At 44.1% G+C, this 25,409-nt stretch overlaps 1 protein-coding gene across 5 annotated transcripts in view; it reads left to right on the forward strand.

Annotated features, from left to right (window-relative positions):
• ANK3 (ankyrin 3) overlaps positions 1 to 23,042 on the forward strand; it is a 375,046-nt gene extending 352,004 nt beyond the window's left edge. For 3 of the 5 annotated variants that reach the window (XM_064464768.1, XM_064464770.1, XM_064464769.1), the window contains 4 exons: positions 1,197 to 1,869; positions 3,898 to 4,276; positions 16,359 to 16,442; positions 16,564 to 16,692. In XM_064464768.1, coding sequence (XP_064320838.1) covers positions 1,197 to 1,869; positions 3,898 to 4,276; positions 16,359 to 16,442; positions 16,564 to 16,677 — 1,250 coding nt within the window. In that variant the 3' untranslated portion in view covers positions 16,678 to 16,692. Of the gene's footprint in view, positions 1 to 1,196; positions 1,870 to 3,897; positions 4,277 to 16,358; positions 16,443 to 16,563; positions 16,764 to 18,450; positions 18,537 to 21,644 lie in introns of those variants that run through there. The other 2 variants (XM_064464771.1, XM_064464766.1) reach the window with 2 other exon arrangements.
• Positions 23,043 to 25,409: the final 2,367 nt, after the last annotated feature.

Consider the following 25,409-nt stretch of genomic DNA (forward strand, 5'->3'; position numbering starts at 1 on the left):
AAAAAACCACCACGCTTCTCTGCAGTTGCTTTCTGTCTCTCCTCTTCTCTGAACCTTCCTCAAGCTTCCTTTCCTCACCAAGACCAGACCGCCTTTCCTTCCTCTCAGCTGGTTCAGGAAAGAAAAAAGCCAAACCCTGTTAATGCACCTCCCTTTGCAGGCAGCACAATGTCAAGTTAACCCCACGGCATATATTTTTTCCTTTTGTAGGTTACCCGACCTATTACTTGCTGGAAAGCAAACTTCAGATTTTGTTGTCATTTTTATGTATATATTTGGTTTAATCCTTTTGTATGGTTTTCCCATGTTTTCATCAATTTTTCTTTTCTTTTCTCTCTTATTTGATCAGTGTATCTGATTGTACCCATGTCACCAACACCACCTCACTCTCCAAGATCACCAAGATCTCCTTACTCAGCACAGTCCTCTCACCTGTATAACTTTACTGTACCTGAAATATTCATATAGTTCTTCCTTGTGTTTGTGTTCTCTTATCCCTTTGTTAACTTCCTTTTTTAGTTTTTTTATCCCGCTGTGTATTTAGATCTGCTATTCTTTAGTATCCTCACTAGGATCCTCTTATGTTCCTCATTCTTTAACTATCCCATTCTTGTGGCTCTGTGGTTAAATTGGAGGTATATATTAGTAGCATTGTATTGCTGGTATTGTATATTTTTATATAAAAATATATTTAAAATGTGGACCTACTGACAGAAAAGTGGCTGTCCTATGTTATGATCTAATTCTGTTTTTAAAATCTATTTATTAAAATTCCAAATCTAAAAAAGATAAAAACTGGGAAAGAAAGATTTACACAATATGGCTGCAAGACATTGTATTGAATATAAAGGGACAACCACCCTTGTCCACATTTGATTTATTGCATGCTTGTAAGACAACCTGTTATAGCTTGAAAATGTTAAAATGGCTGCAAAAACAATTGCTGAACTCTTTGCAGACTATTTATACACAAAACAGTCAAAAGTACTGGCTTCACTGTGCTATTCGCTGGCAATACTGATTTTGTTGTTCTGTTTAGGACAAAGTAAAGAATTCTATCCAAACTGCATTTGTTCTTATACACCTGCACCTCCTCATGCGTTTCATACTTTAAGTAATTCATGAATCATTTGACATTTGCTTATTCGTTGCTCCATGCTTCATCCCAGTCAGTCCAAATGTGCTGTCTTCCTTAGGTTACCCCACCATTCAAGTGGAACTGGAAACTCCCACTGGGTTGCGCTTCGTGCCACCCACCCCTTTCCATCAGGATGATTTCTTTAGCGACACCTCTAGCCTAGAGTCACCCCTTAGAACTCCCAGTAGACTGAGTGACGTGTTAGTGACCTCCCAGGGACAAGTAGATGGTACAGCAGCAGCACCGCCAGTGGTGACTGAAGAAGACACTTCACTGGACGACAGCAAACTTGATTTCTCAGTGCCTAGAGAAGGAACACCTAAAGATATTTCCGTAGGCGAGAGCCACTTGGAGGAAGTGGACCTTAAGGATTTTCCACGGTATCTTGGTAGTTATGGCGGGATATCAAAAGATGCTAAACAAAGGCAGAGTGAAGAGACTAGTAAAACAGGCATAAGGACTGAACAGCCTGAGAGAGAAAAGTCTGGTACTGATGAGGAGATGACGGAAGAAAAGCATAAATTTCTGTTTGAGGACATTCATCTGGAAGAAGGAGCTGGGTCTGAGGAGATGACGGAAGAAAGAATATGGTCAATTCTTAAAGGTGTTCAACAAGCAGAACACGAATTGTCTTCAATTACAGGTTGGCAGCCTGACTCGTCAAGTGTCACCGAGCCACCGACATCGGGACGCAGAATAGGTGGTAGCCTGCTAGATCGCTTGGATGATAGGTGAGGATATTTGTGTAAAAGTGTGTGTGTGTGTGTGTGTAAGCAAGCCTTCCCATGCTGCTTTTACCTCCAGGAGCAGTGCTGAGGCCGCTGTTCTACTATTCTATGAAAATATGTATATATGTAAATATATTTTTTTTTTTTAAAGAAAAAGTAATAGTTGACTCAATTTGGTCTCAGGCATATTTCTTTTAAAACGTACATTTATCAGGTTTCATCTTAATATAGGTATTTCAGAATTAGTTTATATTCTGTTGAGTGGATAATATTAACTTTTGACTTCTTGTGTATTTCCATTTTTAGTTAATCTTAGTGATGCAGAGATGTAACTGGAATTGAGGACTATAAAAAGCACATCATCTGAAACCAGGATACTACATTACTCTTATTTCTCAAGTACCTTTTTAGAAGTCATCCTTTGCTTTGCATCTCTCTGCCTTCCCTCAGATAGTCGCTACTTTTTCCATAAGCCAAATTTTAAATTGTTGCTGTTTTTATGACGCTTACTTCAAGCGTGTTATGTCATGCTGATTTACTAGACTTCTAAAGGGATGAGTTACAAGGCATAAGAAGGTACGAATGATGATACCAAATCCATCTAGTCCCATACGTTGCCTCCCAGCAGCGACTGTAGAGGATGCTCAGGGAAGGCGGAGAGTGGATGTACATGCTGGTTTCCTCCAGTACTTTCCCAGGCTCTACTTGCTTTCAGTATAATGACCTGCTGAGATGGATGCTTTCTACATATTTACCCTCAAAGCATTTCTCTTGCATGAGCTTTTCCAGCCTTCCCTTGGACCTACTTAAGCTTTCAACATTCACAATATGTGTTGGCGTGTTCAGCCTTACCGGAATCCACTGGGTGAAGAGCTCCTGCCTGCCTTTGTTTTGATCGAGGCTCCCATGATTACTGATTGAAGGAGCCAGGTCTGCACGAGCTGTAAATCAGTAGAGAATGATTATCTGCAGAGCGATCATTTGTCTGTCAGCAGTTTACATCCTTTGCAGCTTTGACTCAGGATGTTTTAAGGTTCCAGGTAGCGTTAGATAGTCTCTTATCGAATCTAGTGGGAATTCAGCCATTGATTTCAGCCAACTGATTGTCTTTCAGGACTGTAAAGCACTTGGTCTACTACCGATGTGATTTCTGTTCTGTTAAGCAAGCTTTGTTATTCTGCATTTTATATTGGGTTAAATAGGTAAAATAGCTTCTAAAAGTAAAAGGGCTTCCTTAAGAAGATAACGTATCCATTTCTAACTAGATTAATTCAATTTGCTATCTCTTGTAAGAGTTTTGCCAGCAAATAGCTATAGTATTCTCATGTGTACAGTCATACTGCTTATCTGAAAGGAAGCAAAAATGCAACAGAGAAGAAAACCATGCAACAGAGAAGAAAACCATGCATCAGAAGTGCAGGTTATACCTGCCCGTAGGTAATCTCAGGCAAAATTCTGGTCAGCTTTCTATCTTGTAGTAACCTTCCTTGCCTTTGGCTTTGTATGTTATTGAAACTCTGCACTGTCTAAGGATTTATTTTCAGATACCAATATTTTTTAAACGGCATGACTTATCTGGAGTACAGATATTGTAGTTTGGGGGAAAAATAACATTAATTATTCGGTGATTGCTGGTAATTGCATGGTAACAGATACTTTCATCACCTCCTTGGTTAGAGAGCAGGTTAAAGAATTAGTGCCTCGGGGATTTATCTCGTGATTATAAAAGGGAAATGGTAGGTTTTGTGTATTTTTCTTTCTCTTCCTCCCACCCCTCCCAGGTGGAAGAATATTAACATGAACCATTTGACCTTGTTTCCAGTGTTCACCGTATTCTTGTTGCTTCTGAAAAGATACCACGACGGGGCAGAAAAGACTATTAAATAGGCTGATGTTTGGAAGCTGAATTTATAATTTTACTTTTTTCCATATGAAACATATTTGCTAAGAATAGAGGCCCGGAGCTTTGCCCTTCTGTGTGTGATTTAAGCACTGAATGGCTGTCTATTCTTTCTTTCCTTTTTCTTGTAGCTCGGACCAATCTAGGGATTCTGTTACCTCATATGTCAAAGGAGAAGCAGGGAAGCCAGAAACAAACGGAAGCCTATCCGAATCCACAGCAGAGGCGAAAACTAAATCCTACATCCAGGAATCTTTAAATGATGTGGGAAAACAGAGTGACAAAGAAGCCCTGAAAACAAAGCCCCAGATTTCAGCTGGTACTGATGAGCAAATGTTATCATCAACAGCATATCAGAAATCTTTGGAAGAGACTAGCAAGCCAACAACAGAAGGCAACAAAACATCTGTGCCTGTCAGTGTGAAGAAGATGAGCTGGAGTACTTCTGAGGATGGCAAGCCAAGAACAAGCATCCAAGAGGAGGAGGGAGCAGTAATGTCTGAACAGAAGGTACAGTATGTCCCGTAATTATTAACTGTGTGAGGAGATCCTGTTGCTTGACATATTGCTTGACATAATTTTTTGTAAGACTTGTTTGTGACAGGGTTGTTTGGTTTGTTTTGGTTTTTTTATCCATCTTTATGCCTTTTCTATTTATTGCTAAATTAAGAAAAATGGAAGTTAGTGGAAATTTATATTCTCTGGTGTGAATGGAATGAGGTGGAGCGGGGGCAGGCAGAGGAGCCAAGCAGGGCCGCACAATCCTCTGCCTGACTGGCTCTGAGCCCTGGAGGAGGTTAGAGCAGCTTCTGGAATCACCGTCCCGCATCGCTGGGGAACAGGCCCCTTTCCTGCCCTGACACACCACCTGTGCAAACCGTGCCAAACAGCTCAGCTGTGCTCCATCTGTTTCCAGTTAAGGTGATGCCACTGGTTCCCCTCTTTTTGTGAAGTGAGCAAAGAGATAGAGGGACTCTTCAGCCCCTATCCTGCTCCTTGTCCCCAACGCCCCCTGCATTTTTTTTAAACTGTTAATTTGCAAGAAAATACATTTTGGGTAATATTTAAGTCCCTCTCTATATTTCTTGTTTCACGGCCTCGTTCATCCCAACTCCAAAGTGCATCCAGCCAAGAGGAAGCAAAAGATTTCCAAACGTGGAAAGGACTTTTCCAGGTGGTGGTTCTTTCCTAAAATACTGCGGAGGGGCTCCCTTTTGTTTCTACCCTGCCCAGCTTGCACATCCTAGTATAAACAGGCACGTACTGAGCACACTACACAACAGATATATATACACACAAAATACAATGCATACTACAGAATAGCTTTCTCAGTTGCTTATATCTATCTCCCAGAAGCTTAAAAGTAAAGCTGATTCAAAGGATGGCTTATAGCCCCGTAGCTGCATGCACCTCACAGCCCAGCAGCGGGAAGGTTGCCACAGAACAGACCACAGGACCGGCAGGGAACTGGGCTGAAAAAGGGCATGGCAGAGTTTCTTCTTCATTCCTCTCTCTGCTGAGATTGTCTTTTCCTGGGAGTAATACAGGAGGAGGTTATAACTTCTGGAAGAGAGGTATTTCAGTAGAATTGCTTCTACATGATATAGCTTTTTTTTTTATCGTAGCATGACAAAAATATTGGCTATGGTAGGCTGCAGTAAATCGTTCAGGTTTAAATTAGTCCATACTAAACCATTCTTTCGATTATACAACCAAGAGTTCTTTTATTAGATGGTAACATAATCAATCTTAGCAGTTATGCAGCATATGATCGTTATTATCTTATTATTAGTTCGTGACACAGTTGAAGCAGTGAAGATCTTTCCTAATGTTCACTAATTACTGGAATACTTAAAAAATGTAAGTAAGAGCCTCCTGCAAAGGCAGTGAAAGGCAGATGGCAGAGTTCCTTTAGTGTCGGTAGGCTTTGGGGCAGACCTCGGGCCGTCGTTGTTATGCTCAGTTTATACACAGGGGCAAGCGTAGATGTACACGGTAACGTTCTGAGGGTGTGCAACAGCGCTGCACTTCTCCCTTTGGATTCGCGTCGGAAAGAAGCCAAGTTGCCATCCACTTCTGTGTTCTCTTTACTTTTGGATATCCCATCCAGACCGGGAAGAATAAGCACGTGCTTTTTGCACTGCTTTTGCTTTATCGGTAAAGGGTGATAATCTTATCTTCTAAATAACAATTCTTTTTATAGACATGATCTTTGAATAAACTGGTATCAGAAGATAATGCGATTTCTAAACATGGGTCTTTCACAAAGAGTGGGTAGCAAACTAGTGTTTGTTAGAATGGCAACAGGAATTGCTTCTAATATCTTGTCGATATTTCTTCAAGAATATCTTCTAATCTAATTTGAAGTTAAGAGTTTAGTTACTAACACAGTCCAATTCGTGGTGAAATACATCATGTGCTGTCATGAAAACAGAAAGAGAATTTCAACTGCAGTCTTTCTGCAAGGTATTCTTCAGAAATGTTCCATAAGGGAAAAGCATGGAAGAAGCAGATTTATTTCTGTGGAAAGAAAGGGGGAACAAAATAAAATTACTTTACAAAGTAAGAGATTTATTTTTTTTTCTGTGGCCCATTGGGAAAGAACTAAGAAGCAATAGTCATCTACCTGCAGGGTAAGGCCTGTGTCAGCGCTTTGGCACACAGTTTGCAGCAAGAGATAAACTCAGATGATTGATACTGGGCTGCTGCCTGGTGATGTGGATGAAACAAATTGTTGGCCTTATCCCAAGTCCACGTAAATGCCCAAAAGCTTACAAAAGCAGTGCAGCGACCGAGTAGGCCATATAATTCCCTATGAATGCTCAAGCATCACATTTCAGTGTTCTTTTTAAATGAGAGGAGCACAGCACAGTTGCTCTGTTATCCCAGAGAGGGTGGTGTCCAACACATCGTCAAGGTGACTCCCAGTCTCAGAATACCATCACAAATGAACTGCTTGAAGCTGTTTATTAATAATAACTCTTCCTCCAAAACCTTCGTGCCCTCTGGGAATCTTCTGCTTCTTGTTACTTATTCAGGATAGGGTTGGATTATAATTTTTTTGCATATATATTTGGCTAGTCCCAGGGGACAGCAGGAGACTTTACACACAAATGAGTACTGTCATCCTGCCCTAAATGCTTTTTGTTATATAGTCCTTTTTCTCCTCCACCCACCTATGCCTACTCTTATTTTACACATCATTTCTGAGAAATGCTTCTTGTTTGGGATGTCTTAGGCCAGATTCAAAAACAGAAACAGAAATGCAGTTAGCAATCTCCACTGTTCATGAGCCTAAAATCAGTTTGAGGCTGTCATTGAGTAATTATAGAGAAAAATTTAAAATTTCTCTCTTCAGGAAAAGGTTGGTTCAGCCAAACAGCATGTGAGAAGGGCCTCTGCCCTGTCCCCATCACACCCATCGGTATGAAGCCCTCCAACAGGCATATGCACACAGAGCTACTCAGCCCCAAAGCCGAGGAGCTCCGTGGGTTTTGGAGTGGAAAACATTAGGGCTGTCAGGAGGGCACTAGGATGGATCTGTGTGTGGCCACGGTACCTCCCAGCACCAAGCTGAGGCCAGCGTCAGGCGCTTCCCCCTCGCCCTGAGCCGAGGTCTACAAGTTCCCGACTTAAAAAATGCAGATTGGTTGTACTTCACACTACAGGTTTGCTACTTAAAAGCAGATAAATACTGAGCAGGAAAGCCACTTACATGGAGAAGTTCTTCAAAAAGCTTATTTGTAATCTTCCTTGTGGAGGTGCTCCACTGAATCTTTCTGTGTGACTGTCATCCTTCTTTATGAGGGAATCCACTTCCCATACTTTGCGAATCCATACAATTTGTTTGAAACATTAGTTTTTGAGGAGAAAAAAGCAAGCAGTTATGGCAAGGGTTTTTTTTAACACAAAATCTTTAACAACTATGTAATATTTAGAAATTCTGCCGGATGCATTCCAAATACCATTTTGTAAGACTTAAGAGCTGCTGAGCTATTCCGTACCTGCTATACTTATCAAGCTACAGCATGCCAAGGAGCAAAAAGGCCTCCTCCCACCATACACTTTAAGAGCAAAACTGCGAGTCATTATGTACATACGAGACAGGAAAAACACTGCCCATGATAACCTCTGTTTCCTTCTCCTAGTCCTGATCAGCATGTTCTGTCTTGCAAATGTGCTGTTCAAATGTACTAAAACTGCATTTATTAGGAATGTAGTGACAGTGACAGTGAGATTGAGAGTGATTCGAGCTCAGATGAAGAGCAGAGAATTACTACGAGAGTTTATCGACGGCGGTTGATTCTGAAGGTATTTTGTGATTTGCATTCCTGAGGTGACATTGGCATGGACGTGGGTTTGGACTGCTGTGTCAGAATGTCAATTTTGGCATACTGGAGTCCCTCTGGTAGTGTGCTTTCCATTGCCAGTATGTATTTATAACCAAGTGCTAGGTGGCCTTTCCTTGCTTAACCCAGAGGTTTCTGGTTGTCTTCTGCTGGAAGAGAACTGTGCTGCATGGCATGTTGTGTCCTTCTCTGGCACTTTTTTGCATGGCATCTTAAAGACTACAGCTAGATGCAGTGTGTCGGCCTGATGTAGAGCACAATGAATTGCAGACAGATACGAGTGACAATTTTTTTCTTTTTTCCATTTTCTTAAAAAAAAATCTAAATTACAGGTTAAAAATATTGCAGGAATGTACAAGTGGGATATAGGAGAGTAGGAGCCATGTACTCTGGTTGAAACTTGTGGTCCTAAGTGCTTAATGTGTTCTGGAAAATCTCAAAACAGCACATGATCCCGATTTAAAACCTACCAAAGTCAATAAGAGTCTTTGCATTGCCTTCAGGAGGCTGTATTTGATATATTTATGTACAGATAGCCTTTATTTACAGCACAATATACTTTATATACGGATAGCAATGGCATAGTTATATAAATAATTGCATTTGCCCTCATCTTTTTATCTTGTATGGTCGTATTGTCTGTCATTATTTGCCTGCAGCATATAGGATAAAATAATTCTGCATCAGAAACCATTATGTTAATCCCTCAGTAACTTACAGGGTTTATTAGACCCTTGTTAGAAAATTGTGTAGTCAAGCCATGAAAAAGCCAGCCAGCCACCATAGTGCTATTACAGGACTGGCTGAGTTTGCCTAAGATGTAACTGTTATTTTAGGAATTATTCGTGAGACTCTCGGTTGCACATACCTATATTGTTATTTGCATGCTTTCTGGAGAAGAGTATGCATACAGGCACCGCACCTCTTGTACAATGTGGATCGCGGATAGGCTGCTCTGCACAGCTACTGATCTCTCCAGGATACAGATGCTTTGGAAAAGGCAGGTTGACTTTTCTGACTGCTTTCACCCTGAATTTCTTCAGTATACCAGTTGTGCTCCCGTTTGGGATAAGGTAGGAATGGCAAAAATTCCTCAGTAGAAGTGACTATTTTGTCCAATAGTTCACCTTTGCAGGTGGAAGCTGCTGCCTTCCATGGCAGGCCCCGGGCCAGGCAGGGTATAACCCTTCATCAGTAATTCCCTCTGCAGATAAGACATGACTGGTCAGAAATAGGAATGTGGCTTCTGTTTTCAAATGGGGCAGGTGGCCTGTGGGTGATTACAGACCCTCAAATGCTGTAAGAGCATTTCTGGCAAGACATAAAGTATCCGCATGCTGGAAGTTTTAAAGGCTGCCTAGTTGGCCTGTGGCTGAGGTCTCCCACCCAATTTACATCTGAACTATTTTAGTGTCCACTGGTTTGAAGTCAGGAAACGTCAGAGTAGGAAAAAGAAAGAAAGTATGTAAAACACAGTCTTCACTTGCTCTCCAAGTACCTCTGCTGTGTTTAGAGAAAGGCATCAAAAATTGTTTTTAAATGTGGTGGTATAATTTGGGGTTGAACTTTGAACAGAGCGATGGTAAAGCAGCGTATATAGCATTGTAATCTGCACCTCGTGCAGATGCGTTCGGGAGGGTGTGCATGGTGAGTGGAGGCGGCTGAACCTGCTCTGTTGGGAACGTGTCTGATCTGAATTGGATTAGAGATGTACCTGTCTCTTGATTCAAAAATACATGTGATACTTCTGTCATTTTCTGATGATTTATATCTTCTTTTTTATCTCCCTCTCTGCATCTCAAGACAAGCTTAAAACAGAACAAGAAAAATTTTCAAAGCAGCAATCATCAGGCCTTTTAGAGAGTTTGATAGTGGAAACAACCATTTCAATAGGTGTATTTTGATCATGTAAAGTTCATGAAATGGAAGAATGGAGCTTTAACATCAGCAGGGAGCTGGACTTTAATTCCTGCATATTCCTGGGAACAGAGGTTCAGTGTGGGAGAACTGAAATCACTGTGAGCGCACACATAAGCTGAGGAACAGCCCCTTGTTCATGGCAGAGGTCTCAGGATACAGTGCTCAGCGGCACGGAGCAACGCGCTCAGCCTGCAGAGTGAAAATAACTCCTGCGTTTCAGCTGCCGAGCCCCAGGCAGTGGTCGGGAGCTGCAGGTGCTGCCCTGCGAGCGCGTGCTGTGCCCGACCCACAGCCCCAGCTCCCCTCTCTGAGGCTCGCACTGAGCGGGGCTGGCATTGCTGCCGTGGAGCAATAATGAGAGGGCAATCGGGCTCTCCTTCTGCTCCTGTGTCTTCTGATACTCCTGGGTTAGTCAGATAGTTGTTATGGGGCGATGCAGAGTAGGGGACAGGGACATTTTCCTCCTGGCTCTCCCGTCCCCAGGCAGCAAGCCTGCCACACACTGACGATGAAATGCCCCAGTGCTTTTCTGCAGTCATGCCTGGACCATGGGAGTACTTTTCCTATACTGTCTGTGGTTACTTAGGAGCCAGCCCTAGAGATCTGTGTTGAGTTTGCATTCTCTGGAATAAAAACTCTTGCGAACATCAGAAAAAAACTGGGCACAGGCTTTGTAAATGGATGGCAATGCTGCGCCCGTGCCGTCAGCCCACCCTGCCGGCTTGTGCCAACAGCAGCAGCGGGGAGGGGGCAAGGGTACGTTCGGAGGCTCCGCTGGGCACATGGGAGCTGCTTTGGTTTGCTGTAGCACATATTCATTACCGGCTGCCTGTTGCATTACAAGCAACAGAGGTACTCACGTAGCCTGCAGGGATAAAGTTTGGCAACATCAGTACCTTGAGGATAAATGGAGTCCTGTGGAAAAAAGGCTTTGCTATGCGCCTCCGCAGCTACTGTCAGGGCTGAATTGCTTCATTACCTTTGTTCTTCTTTCCCAACTTGTTTTTCCTTTCAGTGCCATTCTGCATTATTGCTAACACTATTATTTCCGTTTAACTGCTACCTTAGTTCTCTGTCCTGGCCCAAATATGGAGAAAGGCTTTTCTCTCCCCCGGAGGATTTTTCCCAGCAGTCCGAGAGCTGAGTCCTGTCAAGTGTTCAGCACTCTCGAGCACATTCCCATGGGATTTAGCACTTCAGAGGGCTGAGCCCATAAAACCAGACAAGCAAGGACTGATGCCCATTTCCACATGTAATAGGATCGTATTCTAACCTCAAGGTAGTGCAGATGTTTTTGTTTTTGCTTCCTTTCCCCTCTTCTGTTCACATGGTGGATTGATGGGATGGGGCATTGCAAAAGAAATGGGTTTTTATGGTAGCACAGGAATGCGAGCAATTAGCACACAAGGGAAAAATAAGAGAGCTGCCACAATGTGCACATTCAGAGCCTGATCCAAAGCTCCTTTTATTTAGTCATGACAGAAATCCGTATCTAATTTTTCATGCTTTTTCAGAGGTTGTTAAATCTTTCATGGGTACAAATTTTTGGCAAAAACTGTTTAGTAAGATTCTTGCCAAAAGGTTTATGGTAGAATTCTGTAACGGAAAATAAAATAGATTTCTAAGCAAGGGTTATTCAAATCTGATGTCATTTTGTATCTTGTACTTTTGTTATTTCTTGCCAATTTTTTATTAGATTTATTTGTCTCTTTCCATGCATTTTGCCCATGAAATGCTCCCCATTACTGACTGCAGAGAGTTTGGTTCAGCCTGCACTGGAGGAGTGGCATGGGAGCCTGAGCAGCTGTCAGTCAAACCTAGAACCAGCAGCTTTCATGAGCTTATTATTCAGAGGAGACTTATTTATGGAAAGTAAAAATGTGGCCATCCTGTAGGTGAGAAGAATTAAGGTCCTGTGCCCCACGTAAGACACGTGGGAAGCCTTTCCATTTGTGTATTCAGCTCGGCGCAGCCTCTCCGCTGCAGTCCCTGCCAGGCTGGGAGAGCTGCAGAATTGCTCTGCTCCATAAGTGCCCTCACCCCGGGAGGGACTGGCAGGATCAGAGCTGCCGGCCTTAGGAAGATAACACAGAGGTAAATTAAAACACAGACTACAAGTGCTGTTATAAGGTCTGTTCATCATGTTGTCCTCCATGCAACAAGCAACAGACCTAGGACCCAGCTCCCAGTGCTGGACTATACTCTGCCCCTTTTGCGGCACCATTTCCTTTCAGGTCTCCTTGGCTTGCCTCTTGGTTTGTCGGGGTTCCCCCCCTCCCATGGCATTAGCAATACAGCTGCAAACAAGCAAGTACAGACTCAGCACAAGCGCAGGCAGAGAGTTGTGGCATCTGATTAACAAGGTCTCCCTGAGTAGGCAGAACTCACTAATGAAAATGACCTTAATGAAAGATGTTTGTTTCTACTGCCGCTGCCACAGAGGCTTGAGACCCTGAGGAGACCGAGGTGCAGCTGCTGTTTATGCATTACAAGAATGTGATCTCAAGACTGAAAGGATTATGTCTTGATGGTGGCTGAAGAGGTCTGAGTGCTCTGTACGGCTCCTGTTCCCACTGCAGCATTGCCCCTGGTCTTTGGCGAAATTAAATATTTAGGATCTTCCCATCTTGCTTATTTCCGTCTGCTTTTAAACTCCTTTTTATCCGTCTGGGTAGCAGCCATCCAGCCACATCTTTTTTGTCCACTGTTACAACAACACTAGATGTACAGGAGGAATAAAGGGGACTATGATCCCTCTAGTAACAAAACAAACAGGAAAGAAAACCAGAGCTCTGACAAATCTGCAGTGAACTTTGGCACAGTACTGCAGCACCGACTGTATAGCTCCATTTATCTGGAGGTCCCTGGGAACACCCATCATCTGCAAATAACTGTTAAGAAAACCAGTGGAGCTGGCGGAAGACTTTGAGGAAGCGGTGCTTTGCTTCTCCTGCCCTGGAGAGCAGCAGAGAGAGGATACCAGCTGGTTTTGGCAGGACTACACTCCAGTGAGCAGGGTGACATTAAAGCACTTTGCTTTGCAAAGCTTCCTGGCATGTTCTGGGGCTGAGGCTTGCAGACTGCAGCCTTTGTATGGTTTAGTCCTAGGGATATAACCAAGCTTCCAGTAATCACAGTATTAAGTTTTCTCCCTGCCTTTCTAAAGCTCTTGGTATTGTGACAGTGATTCCCACTGGTCAAGGGTAAAATGAAGCCCACATAAGTATGATGCAGCAGAAATAATTTTATTCTTTAGTTGTGACGCAGATGCACCAGCTTTGTGTTTAAAAACAGCTTTTGTTGACAAGGTCATCTAATGTGCACTTCTAGCCCAATGCTGGTTTGAGATCTGACAAGTAAAACTGCTAGTGGGTAAGGTTTTTTTTTTTCCCAGCAAACATCCATCTTTATAACTGCATAGGATTAGAAATGTCAGTAAATCAGATCTACCTCCTGCCAATTGTGAACCCTCCTGCAATTTGTTTAACTACCCACCAGCAAGAGAATTGTGAAAGCTAGATTTCATGCGTGCTGAGTGTTGAGTATTTACAGCATTTATCCTTAAATTGTGCTTAAAGGAGCATGTAGCGAATTAAAACCCAAGATCCACTATACCTAGATGATCCCTGAGGTCCCTTCCAACCTGTGATTCTGTGATACCTTTAAAACTGCGTTTTCTTCCAAGAGACAGCTTTCAGTGCATCAATACATTTTTCATTTTAAAGCTGAACACAGTAATTCTCACTAACTTGTTTTAAGGAATAACCTTGCTCATAGCGGCAGTAAGGAGTCAAAGGACCAGTACAGGCAGGCAGTACTGGTGTGCCAGGTAGTCTGGTGACCTTGCTGCTGGCCATGTGGTTTTATTTCTGGTTTTCATGGTTTTCATTGTAGTGGCTTTGGAGATCCTATTCATGAAAGGGAACCTCTCCATACCTCTGTGCTCCATGCGGTGAGAGGGACATCTGGGCCAGGGTCCCCTCCTGTCCCTTAGGGTGCCACGCGGGAGCCTGCTGTGGGAGTCTCTGAGCCCACGGGTGAGAGGCCAGGAAAGAGAAACTGGGCAGATAGTTCCCCATCTGCTATGCTTCTGATTAAAGTATTAAGCCTCCAGAATCAGTATTTCACCCTGTTTCATTGTGGCTAGGAAACCCCTCAGGTTTCGGTTCCCAAAACCTTTACCCAGTCATCGCGCCCCTGCCGCAGCAGCCCCTGTGCTGTTCTCGTTTCTGCTCGCTCTCTCATGTGAAAGGAAGGAGCAGGCTGCCGGCGTTGGGGCCCCGCTAACCGGGGGGTGGCCGGCCCCTTCCCTCCTCCTGTGCATAGCCTGATGTCGGTGCTCAGGCAGGTATATAATTTCTCCTTCCCGTGACCCCTCAGCAGAGTCCTGCTGGGGAATGAATTGTGCGGGCCCAGCCCAGGCTCCATCTGAAGGCTTCAGCAGCCGTTTTGTTCTGCCGTGCTTCTTGTAGGGACGCCACCGTTCCCACGCCTGGGGACCTCAGCTAGGCCCCTTCAGCCCCACGGGTGTCTCAGGTGCAGGACCTCATCCTTGCGTCCCTGTGCAGTGATGCCCACCTGGCTGTGGAGCCTGCCCTTCTCTCGGTCAGGCTTCCTAAAGTATCAAAGTTCAACGGGTTTTACAGTTTATATATAGCCTGTGAAAATGTGGGGAAAAAACCATGTAAAATATCGGAAATTGTTTAATGACTTAATTATCAAGCACTGATTTCAATATTGCTTTTAACATTAAATAAACAAAAATTCTGCACTTCTGAATAATGAGAAACGCTGACGGGGGGCTGGGTTGGCGGCAGAGCTGAGCTCTGCTCTCCGTACTCCCCTCTGGCTCCTGCCTCCCGCAGTCCCTCTGCAGCGAGGAAAACGAACAGCTTGGCTATAGAAAAGACCGCAAATGGCTGGTGAACAAAAGGAAAGGTTTCTTTGGTTTAGAGCTTAGAAATGGCATACAAACCTAATGTTATAATGTACATGCTGAAAAAGCTGTGTTTGTAGGGAAAATGGTTAAAAAAAATAAATATAGTATCACTATATTTGTTCATTATAGAGCAGTGCCAGGAGCTTTGTGTAGAAAACTATGTAGCGTATAGACAACAGTAAATAGGAATTATATTTGCCCTGTGCTGCTCAGTACGTGGAAGCATTATGAAAGCTCAATGTTAAGCTGTAATAGTCTCATTTCAAATATTATTTCGTTGTTAATATTGGTATATGTTCTATACAATGTTTCTTTCTGCTTCCTCTCTCTAGTTGCCATTTTTTCCATAGTGGGTTGGGAGTGAGGGGAGAAGAAAAGTTTGAAGGACCTTTTTTGGTTTTGTTTATTTAAAGGGTTATTCTTTTACATGTGGGAATTTTTCATATGTAGACCCGCTACATTATGATTATATTTGTTTTATTTATATGAAATAAATAAGCACAGACAATGGCTGTTTTTGAAGCATCAAATGCAGTGCTTGCTTCAGCGCTCAGGTTTGGAAACACGACTTTATGAGGTAAAATTGTCAGAGTTCTTCTGGAGCATAAGTTCGTGACTGCCAGCTAGCCTTAGACTCTAAAGTAACACCATTTATTTAAAATTTGAACCATAATTCTTGTAGTGGTATTAAGTCACTAGCATAGCAGTTAGGAAACTGCTTTTACATTTATTTACGCTGGTCCTGTAAATTGCTGGTACTACAAGAAGCAATGGCTGGAGTGCTGCCGATCTCAGTAAGTCGTGCACCAGGCTGCCGAGCTCCTCGGCAGGTTGGCAGGTGTTACCGTGCCAGGAAAAGCATCACGTAAGATACCTTTCTCCATTTTGCAAATGCTGAGAAGTCTGTGTCTTTTGTGCGTGTGTTTGGCAAGCTATAGGCAGAGCTGTCTTTTCAAATCCCAAATTTCCCCCGCCTTGTTTTGGTGTGAGACCATGTTTCTGTGTGTGCTGGGCACTGAGAAGCTGTGAAAAGCTGATGGATGTCAGATTAGAGATTATATCGTCATGAATTTGTGCCTCCATCTCATAGGACTCAGACTGACCGCAAGATGATTTGTTGCCCAGAGAGCTTCATGTCATGAATTAGTTAATAAGAGCAATGTGCTAGAAGCTCACTACAGGCTTTAAGGACACATTCTGTAGAATAAATGCACAGGTATTGGCATGCTAAATAAGCGAGGCTTTCATACTATTTGTGTGACATAAAGCAAACTGTTACATAAAGTTGAAGCTAGCATGTGCTTGTTGCTTGGATTGGTGTGGAAATATGTGTGGGTTTGGCAGAATATAGGCTATATTGCTAATCTTATAACACGTTCTTTAGGGTGAGGAAGCAAAAAACATTCCCGGTGAATCTGTAACAGAGGAACAGTTTACCGATGAAGAAGGCAACGTCATCACGAGAAAAGTAATCATGAATTACATCACTGCTCTGAGTCTTTGCATTCAAGTAACTTCTTTTAATATACTTTCTCCCTTTAGAGTCTAGGAAAAAAAAATCGATACTTTTCATGTATTGCCTCCCACAGATCACCCGGAAGGTAGTAAGACGCATTGTTATCCCCCATGAGAGGAAAGTTGGTGAAATGGTAATGGAACGGGGACTGCCAGGAAATAACAGTAGACGTGGAGGGTTGTGTTGACTGCTAGAAAGCGCTGCTAAAGGGCTGGAGGTTTGCATTTAACAAGAAGCCTTGGCAAAGTGTGGTGCTTGCAGTTATTGACAAGTTGTGCGTGTGGGTAAGGGGGCAGGGGTCTCTGTGCTGTGTGCGGGCAGGGGCTGTGTCGAGGGGGCCCGGCTGAATTCTGCCAGCACAGAAGCATTAAGGTCGTCTTCTGTATAACAGGCAGCAGGCTTAGACCATAGGTTTGGGGCCTGTTTTGTGCATCAAGATGAGCCGTGTCTGTGGGTTTCATTAGGCCCTTGCAGAATTTGTGCTTTACACCCGTAGGTGTAGCATGTTGCTTTTTCACCAGCCCAAAGGAGTGAGCCGCAGTCTGGCCCCCACCTGCGTAACACCCCTGTGCTAGTGACTGAGGGTTTGCAGGATTCAGGGGAACATGAACATACCCAAGCAATGGTAGCCTTTACAAGCAAACACTAAGACAGCATTTTGTCCCTGGCAATTAAAATCAGAAGCCTTTCTGCAGGGCTGGACTGTGCCCAGCTTCAGGCCCCCCCCCAAAATGAAAGGAGGGTAGCAGGAAGGGCAGGTCTGTTGTGCCCCAGCACGCCCCAGCCCCTCTTGCAGGGGGCCCTGGAGGTGTGGGCAGGCAGGGGCAGGCTGTTCCTCGAGCTGTCCTCTGTCCCAAGGAGGCCTCGGGGCAACAGGCAGCATCTCTGGAGATAAATGGCTTCAGGGGAGCTCATGCCTTGCTCCCCAGCGCTTGGCCCTTGGAGGTCTGTGCTTCAGTACAGTTGTCATCGGGGTTAATGGAATTTTTGTCTGAGTGAAAACAGATTCAGAAACAAAGAAAGATAACAAATACTCTTTATCTGCTGCTAATAAAAAAAAAGAAAGAAAAGAAGAAAAAGGCGGGGGATGACACAGAAATAGGAGAGTTGAAACAAATGTATTTCCATCCCTTCTTTCATAGTCCTTTATCAGGGAAAAAATAAATCCTGCCCGGCAAAGGGGAAACATTTTCAATTTGCTGCACCAGATTAGATTAGTTGGAAACTACAAATAGTTACAAATACATCAATGCAGATTACCCGAGGGGTAAATTCTGCCGATAACCACGCATAAACAGATGCCTTTCTCTGATGTGAATGAGGCTTGTGATTACTGGAGTATTTATTTTTAGATGATTATTGAGCTACTTTTAATGAGCAAAGATGAACTTTATTTTAGGGTTTGCTGTTTTAAAGACACAAAACCTGCACTGCTTGTCACTGTCATTGGTTTTACTTCTGCACTGCTTCAGTAGTGGTTTTTGCTGGCTTTCTTCCTCCTCCCTTTATTCCATTACTAACCTGCTCACTTTAAAGCACAGACGTTGTGAAACATCATAACAGCAGCCATGGCCTGTGCTGTTGGAAACGTCCGCCAACCCCAGCTGGCCCGGGAGGCTGGTTGGGAAAGGTGATTTCCCTTGATGGTGGCGCCGAATCCGGCTGCAGTTGATGGCAGAGGCTCTGCCGAGGGCTGCCAGCCGGGCGCTGCAACCCAGGGGTTGTGCTGAAATTATAGACCCGTGTTCTCTTCCTGAAGATGATATTTCAGGCCTGTGCTTTTGCAGCTCAGCAGAGTGGATAAGTAGATTGTGTGTATCTCTGAAATGAAGTGTTAATGTGATTTAACTGCTTTTTACTTATCCTGTTACAGCAAAATGTGGAGCCTGTTTTGGAAGCAGGTCTACAGTTACAAGCACTCTCAGCCAACTATGTTAATGTTTATACTTTTCCTTTAAAGCAGGGAGAAGCTTATAAGGTTAAGACAAAGAAAGAAGTCAGACTTGTGGAGAAGAAAAGTTACTCATGAAAGCCGACCACTGAACGGTCAGTGTGCAATTTTCTTCCATTGCTAAAGCTTTTTGCCAGCACACCCCTGGGCAGCACGGGGGCTAGCACCTGGGCAGCACAACGGCTTGTCTTCTGCTGCCTTGACGCTGCTTTCAGGCTGCAAAGCTGAATAGATGGCCCTTGATCTTGTAAGCAGAAAATGACCTGGAGTTCATATATAGAAACTGAGCTTTACTTCCTGGAACATAAAGCAAAGCAGTACTGAGGCACGTGTAAGATCTTGGGGAGTTTTACAAAGGGCAGTGTCTGTAATCCATGGCACTTTCTACTCCCAAAAGTCAATTTAAACACAAATAGTGAAGGAGCTGCACACAAGTAAATCCAGTGGGAGTGAAAGGCTTCTTCCACCATCGGGCATGTGATCTGAGGGCAGTTATGCAAGTCAAAGTCCTTGTAAGAGCCAATGAAGTGTCTCAGTATTTGCCAGCAAATAATCCTTACCAACTGTTTCTTGTGTATTTTATTGATCCGGCCTTAACGATTGTTACAAAGCAGCAGCTGACAGTATAAGGGCTTCCCAAAGTAAAACCAAATGCACAGACCAAGACACCCTTGCAGGGGCTCTGTAAAGGCGTGCTGGAGCACTGTGAAGCCAGAGGCTGCTTTGTCTTGATCACACAGCAAATGTACTTGTAAATACAGGAGGAGCCAGTCTGCATCTGCCAATGCTGGTCAGTCATGGCTTCAAGTGCATATATTTACCATGCTCATGTCCTTTTTTTCTACTCAGAACCCTCCTTAGCTTTGGTGGGTTTTAGGAATTGGGCAGAGGAAGAGTTTATGAAGTGCGAGTCTATGTGCTATGCTTTTCCTATACATCTGCTATAGGACTGACTGTAGAATTTAAGAACAGGATAAACAGGACCTGGAAAACATGCTGGGTAGTGATGTGGAGGTAAAGGACAGAAGCAGAGTCTCTCCTGAGTCACTAGTCCCTTCCAACTGCCTCGATGTAAGGTAGCCCCTACAGCCACCTGGCCATAGGGGCCTTCTTGCTTGTGAGTAGTGCCATTTGAGACCAGCGGCACTCGCCGTGTGGGATCTAGCTGAGGGCTTTATGGGATCCCTAAGGAGCGAGCTCTGCAAGGTGACTGGCATGCTTTCGGCATCTGGTAAGCACATACTGCGTCCACCTAGCACGACTGCTGAATTCCCACTTTATTGAGTGCCCTCCCATGTGTGCTAATAGAATAATACCGCTTCATGGGGCTTGCTGCTCAACACACTCATAAAATATTTAATGCTCTGCAAAGAGAGGTGATTCTTCTGACACACCTTTCTCCTTCAAGGAGCTCAAGGATGTGGGAGGAAAGCAAGCCAAAGGGATGGCGCTGCTTGTATGAAATTGTGTCCCAAGTTGGCTCTGTGCTTCTCCACTGTCAATCTGCAGGGAGAAACCAGTGAAAATTTGTGAATTTGAAAGCACTGAAGGCAAGATGGGGCATTGAACCCCGTAAGGAGGGCAGGTAAAGAGCCTGCCAGCATAGAAGCGTGGTACAACACACATTGGGGATAAGGGAGAAGCATTTAATTTTAAAACAAAATGGCACTAATAAAGCAGTCCTTGCCTCGTGCACGAAACATATTCTGACCTTCAGAAAGCCAGAGTCTGAGTTCCTCAGAACCAGATTTGCTCCCCTGACTGCTGATACATTTCTCCTGTGATTTCCAGTAGCTCTTCTGTGCTAGACCCCCGAGGAATGTGGAGAGTCTTCCTTAGAAAATAGAACTTTGCTCAGCGGGGAACTTGTCCCATAAGATGAATCTCTGTCATTTGAACTTTGACACGATAAGCATGACCAAATGTACATTAAGTAATTATGAGCCCAGTCAAGGGTCTATTGAAAACATTTTATTCGAATGCAGAAGTGGATGTATTTGCACAGACAGGGGTTTCTGATAGAAAACCAGTTTGTTTCTTGATCACAAAAGACCAAAAAAAAAAATCCTGTTTGGGAAGCAGAGGTGTTGCTTTTCCTTTGAATGTTTGAAAAAAAAATCATGTTAGATTTTGCTATAAAATATCTTTGTCACCATTGCAAATAAACCTGTTGCTAAATATAGGTTGCAAGGAAAAGCCAGGAACTTCTGCATGCAGTTCTGCAGGATGGCACTGTGGGTGCTGGCGTGACTGCTGCAATGTGAATAGGCGCCTTTTAGCAGCGGGACAGATTTGACATCCGTAGATGTGGGCAAGGACAGATTGCTTTAGCACAGAAGGAGAGCGCAAGCACTCCTGGGGAATGTGCGTGGACCCGTGATATGATTAGTAAACAGGCATGTCCGTGCCAGCCTGAATCCCACAGGCGCTGCGCAAGCCGCACTCCCAGGCCAGCCTCCCTGCGCCCGGGGGCAGGGGAGCCCACAGGTCTTCCAGCTCCTGTTTGCCAGTGTGTTTGTACTTCTGCCTCCTTGCTGCAAAACGTTGCTGCTGTACAGCAGATGTAACCGACTTGCTGCCCTTAGGTGCCTGGCTGGTTTTGGATGGGGGAGAGAGCAGGAGTTGGACCCCCGTCTCCTCGGTGCCTCTCAGGCGAGCCAGGCAGGAGGTGGATGGGACTGCTCCTCGTCCTTGCTTTGTGCTTTGCCCAGTCTCTTAAAGGCTGGGCTCCACATTCCTGGCTCTCCCGATCACATTCCCCGAGCGACTGGCAGAGGTGGATGTGCAAGGAGTGCAGGTTTTCCACCGCTGTGGGGTTGCTTGCAAACAATAAAACAAAACGTGCTGTGAAAGCAGCAGCACTGTCATTCTGGAGACGATGCTATTCCTTCTGCTATAGAGAGTACCTGTTCCTTGTCATCATTGGATCTGATGAGCTGGTACTTTGTCTGGGGTGATGAAATGCAGCGTGTGGCAAACGTATTTGTAAATCAGTTCATGAGCAATGTGGACATCTGCAGCTGCATTTTCCCTTTGTGCTGGGGGCTCAGCTAACGTCATTACCTACCTAGAAAGTGTGTGATTCGTCCTGTTGCAGAATTCTGTAATGCCAATTAGAACTTTCCTGTTTAGCCAGGGAAAGGCACAAAACTGATTCTAACAAGATATTCTGAAATGATTTGTGCTGTCTTTTCTTTCCGTAGGACTGTGTGCTTTTACTGCCAGTATTCTAGAGGGACACTCATGGAAGAAAAATCAACAGGAATTAAACATTCACCTATAAAAGTGTGTGTGTGTTTGCTGCTTCCACACATTAACTGCATGGTTTTTATGCAAAAGCAAAAACAAAAAAAAAAAAACCAAACAAAAAAATTAATTTAGCATGAGCCAATTTACAGAGCATGGAAATTCACATTCACAGGATTGGAGGGTGCGCAGTAACCAATGCCGTGTATATACAAGATGCCATGCTGTTAACAGCTTCTTTCAAGCAGTTTGATGTCATCTCAAAAGAAATAAATTCCTGTGGCCAGAGGGAATGTACGGAGACGAAATGGTTAAACCATGGAAAGACACTAAAATTACTAAAATCCACAACAGCTCGCCTTATTTTTCTTGGACCCAAACTGTCAGGGTATAAAACACTATTTGTTTCTTTTTTAAACATCAATAGTTTTGCTGTAAATAAATAACACTGTATAAATTCTAACAAAATAGAATAAATGTTGATAAGGCACTGCCTTTTCGATCACAAACAGAATATTGCAAATGCATTGAGCAGGCTAGGTGTCTCAAATGGCTGCACCTACAGGGATATTCTGGGTGTATCTTCACAGATTCTTGTATATTAGCAATTATAATGTTTGTATATGCAAAAACGCTAGCTTGATTTTAAAAAAATCTTTAAAATCTGCTGCAAATTTAAATGATTCCCAAAATGAGGAATTCTGTAGTTCTGTGAAAATTTTTCTTCAGAGTACTAATATTTTGATGCATGTGTTTCACCTTATTTTGATTAAATCTTTTCCAGTTTTGCAAACACTATACCGCAACATGAAAAATAAGATTTTATCTGTAAACACAAAGCCCTTCATCTAATATTTGTTGCTGTTGCCAATTTTTCAATGAAATGACCTGAAACCCATAACATATACAGTAGTTGCATTATGGGGAGGGGGGTGCTATCTGTTCTCGCTTTATAATGGGGGTAATGCTTGCAGCTTTAGAAGTGGGTTGGTGCTCTAAGGAGCACAAGTTTGGGATATTTTTAAATGAACTGAAGAGGAAATTATTAGCTAATAGACTGGCAGCACGCTGTAAAATTATTACTGTATTGTGTACTGGCTATAAGATGTAGAATCTTTCAGTAAGCCAATCATCTGTAATCATCCTAGCAGTGTAATATTAGGTTGTTAAGGCTGCTGTGTTTTAAAGGGCATTTTTATTTGGGTTTTGGTGAAATACTTTAATTTGTTGATTATATTCATATGGAAACAGCATTCATTGATAATAGCTCTAATTACATATGTATGAAAACAACAAACACTGGATGATCTAGTTGATTATTTAAGCATAAAATAAATTGTGTTAAAACTCTTGGATCACGTGTATTTGGCAGTGTTCTTGTACCCTACAGACGTGCGGCTTCACAAGGCCAGCCGTTAAACACCCCTGGCTTTTTCCTTCTTTTCCTCTCGGTGTCTTTTGTCTGATCCGCCTCCTCGTCTTCCCAGTGTGACAGGCCATCCCTTGGCAGGCTGTCCCCAGGTGGGGGCAATGGGAAGAAAACGCAGCAGCCAGCACATCCTCAGCAAAGCTAAGGAGAACCCACCTCCCTGGGACGTAGGAGACCTCCTCGGGTGTGGGGAAAGGCCCTGTGCAGCAGGGGTACGCGCAGCCTCTTCTCCAACACGTGTTAACTATGGATATCCTTTCATTTCTTTCGCCCCATCGAAAACCAGAAAAAGCACTACCGAAGGCAGCATGTATCAGTCAGACCAATAGCCAGCTCACTGCAGATGATGTAAATAAAGTGTACATCTCCTGTATATTGCACGCACTTCCCATGTATTACAGGTGACGGACCGCTATATATATAAAAAGTGGCCAAAACAAAGTTCTGTAGGCAGCATCGGTACACGCTCGCTGCTCTGGACTACGGGCTTCTGCTCAGGTGCAAGAAATAAATTTTGTTACTCAGGGTTCAGTTTTACCCGGCGTTGGAGGCAACATGAGGATGATACATTTTACCCCAGCTTGGCAGCTGAGGAGGCACCGCTGCTAAGGATCCAAGTCAGCCTGCTGCTTGTTATCTGCTGACCCACGCAGGAACCGGTCCTCGCCCGGGGTCAGTCAGCAGAGCTCTCCTGACTGTGGTGAGCAGCGCTCGGCTCCAGGAGAGCGTAACAGGTTGGGTTGTCAGAGTTGCCATGTTATTAGCACTGGCAGTAAATGAGGTGGTTTTCATCACTTTAGCAACCAGTCTGTGTTGCAACGCGCGTTTTATCTAGGTCAGGATGCCGCTGGTACAATGCTGATGGCTCAGGTCCTTACGCCAGAGTCTGGAGGGCAAATGCCACTTAGGCTGCTGGAGAACAAACATCTTATTGCAGGTCACAGTCTGACAGCAGTGATTGTACTCCTGGAGACCTCGCTGTCCGATGCCTCCCTCCCGCTCGCCGGTACCCAGAGCGGCTGAATGAAAAAGGATGTTTTTAGTAAATGGTGTGTGGATGTATATATTTAATATTATATGACAATTTTACAGTTGGATGCAAGGCTGAGGTGACCAGCGGGAAGGCAGGATCAGCGCAGTAGAAAAGCCTCACTTCACCCCTCTGTGCCAGCATCCAAAAGGCAGCGTTTCGTTCGACTCATCTCTCTGCTCTGCCTGGTCCCCTGTTAGTGCCTGACGCTGATGAGGAAGAAGGCTGGGATTGTACCTGGAACAGTCGTTCTGGCAGGCAGAAGCTCTCTTTGTGTAGACAGACAAGTGGGGTTGCCCGTGCAGGTGGCGGAGGTGTGTGGCTGTTCCCTGCTGCTGGTGGTGATTTATGTGGCACTTTCAAGCTCGGGGTGTTGGTCTTGACTGTGACAGCAGCCGTGAGTAGCTGCTGGCTCACCTCGAGGCTCCTGAGGACGCTTTTGCAGCAAGGCCCAGCCATGTGTAGCGCCCAGCCCCCGAGCAGGCTGTGACCGTGGCAGACGCCTCTCGAGCCACCCGGGCCAGCACGATACGCGCCTGGGCAGGGCTGTCCCCCACCGCCGGCAGGTGCCGGTCCCCCAGCTCCTGCCGTGCAGGCCGGCCGTGTCGCCGCTCCCTGCCTCCCCTGACGCTTGGATACAAAGGAGATGGCAAAGGTTGGAACGGGAACTCTGTAGCTAAATTTGCAGAGTTTAGAATTTCACATTACATGTTGCACAAACAGGATTTTCTGGGTGTTGGTGTGTTTTGCACTGCATGTATTGATTCCAACTGTAGCTCAGGATATTTGGGAAAAACAAGGTTGAAGCATGAATGGTCATTCGAGAAGGAAAACAGAAGTCTTGCCAGTACTAGCGAACAGCGCAGGCAGCCCTGGAGTGGCTCTACCTCTTCTGTGCGCTTTTGTCTTTTTTTCATATTTTCTCCAGTGTGAACATTCCCCTTAGAGGCAAAATTGTAAGTCATGGGACTTTCATTGCATCTATTAAAATAAACCCGATTGCTAAATACGGCATTCTTTTCATCCTTTGATATTTGATTTAGCACCACCTAATAATAATGCTGCAGAGTATTCTACCGTACTTTTTCCATTTCTGAAAGAATATCAATTACATTTTATTTGTGGCCAGTAATAGTTTTAATGTCAGAAATTCTAAAAGCTCCAGTAGTGCAGAGCTGACGTTAGTGGGATAAATGGCAGTCGCTTGCAGAATTGCAGCACCCTGCTAATTAATTCTAATTTCCTGGGGGGTTGCTTAACACG

This window comes from Phalacrocorax carbo, chromosome 13, assembly GCF_963921805.1.
Source record: "Phalacrocorax carbo chromosome 13, bPhaCar2.1, whole genome shotgun sequence".
NCBI classification, from domain to species: domain Eukaryota; kingdom Metazoa; phylum Chordata; class Aves; order Suliformes; family Phalacrocoracidae; genus Phalacrocorax; species Phalacrocorax carbo.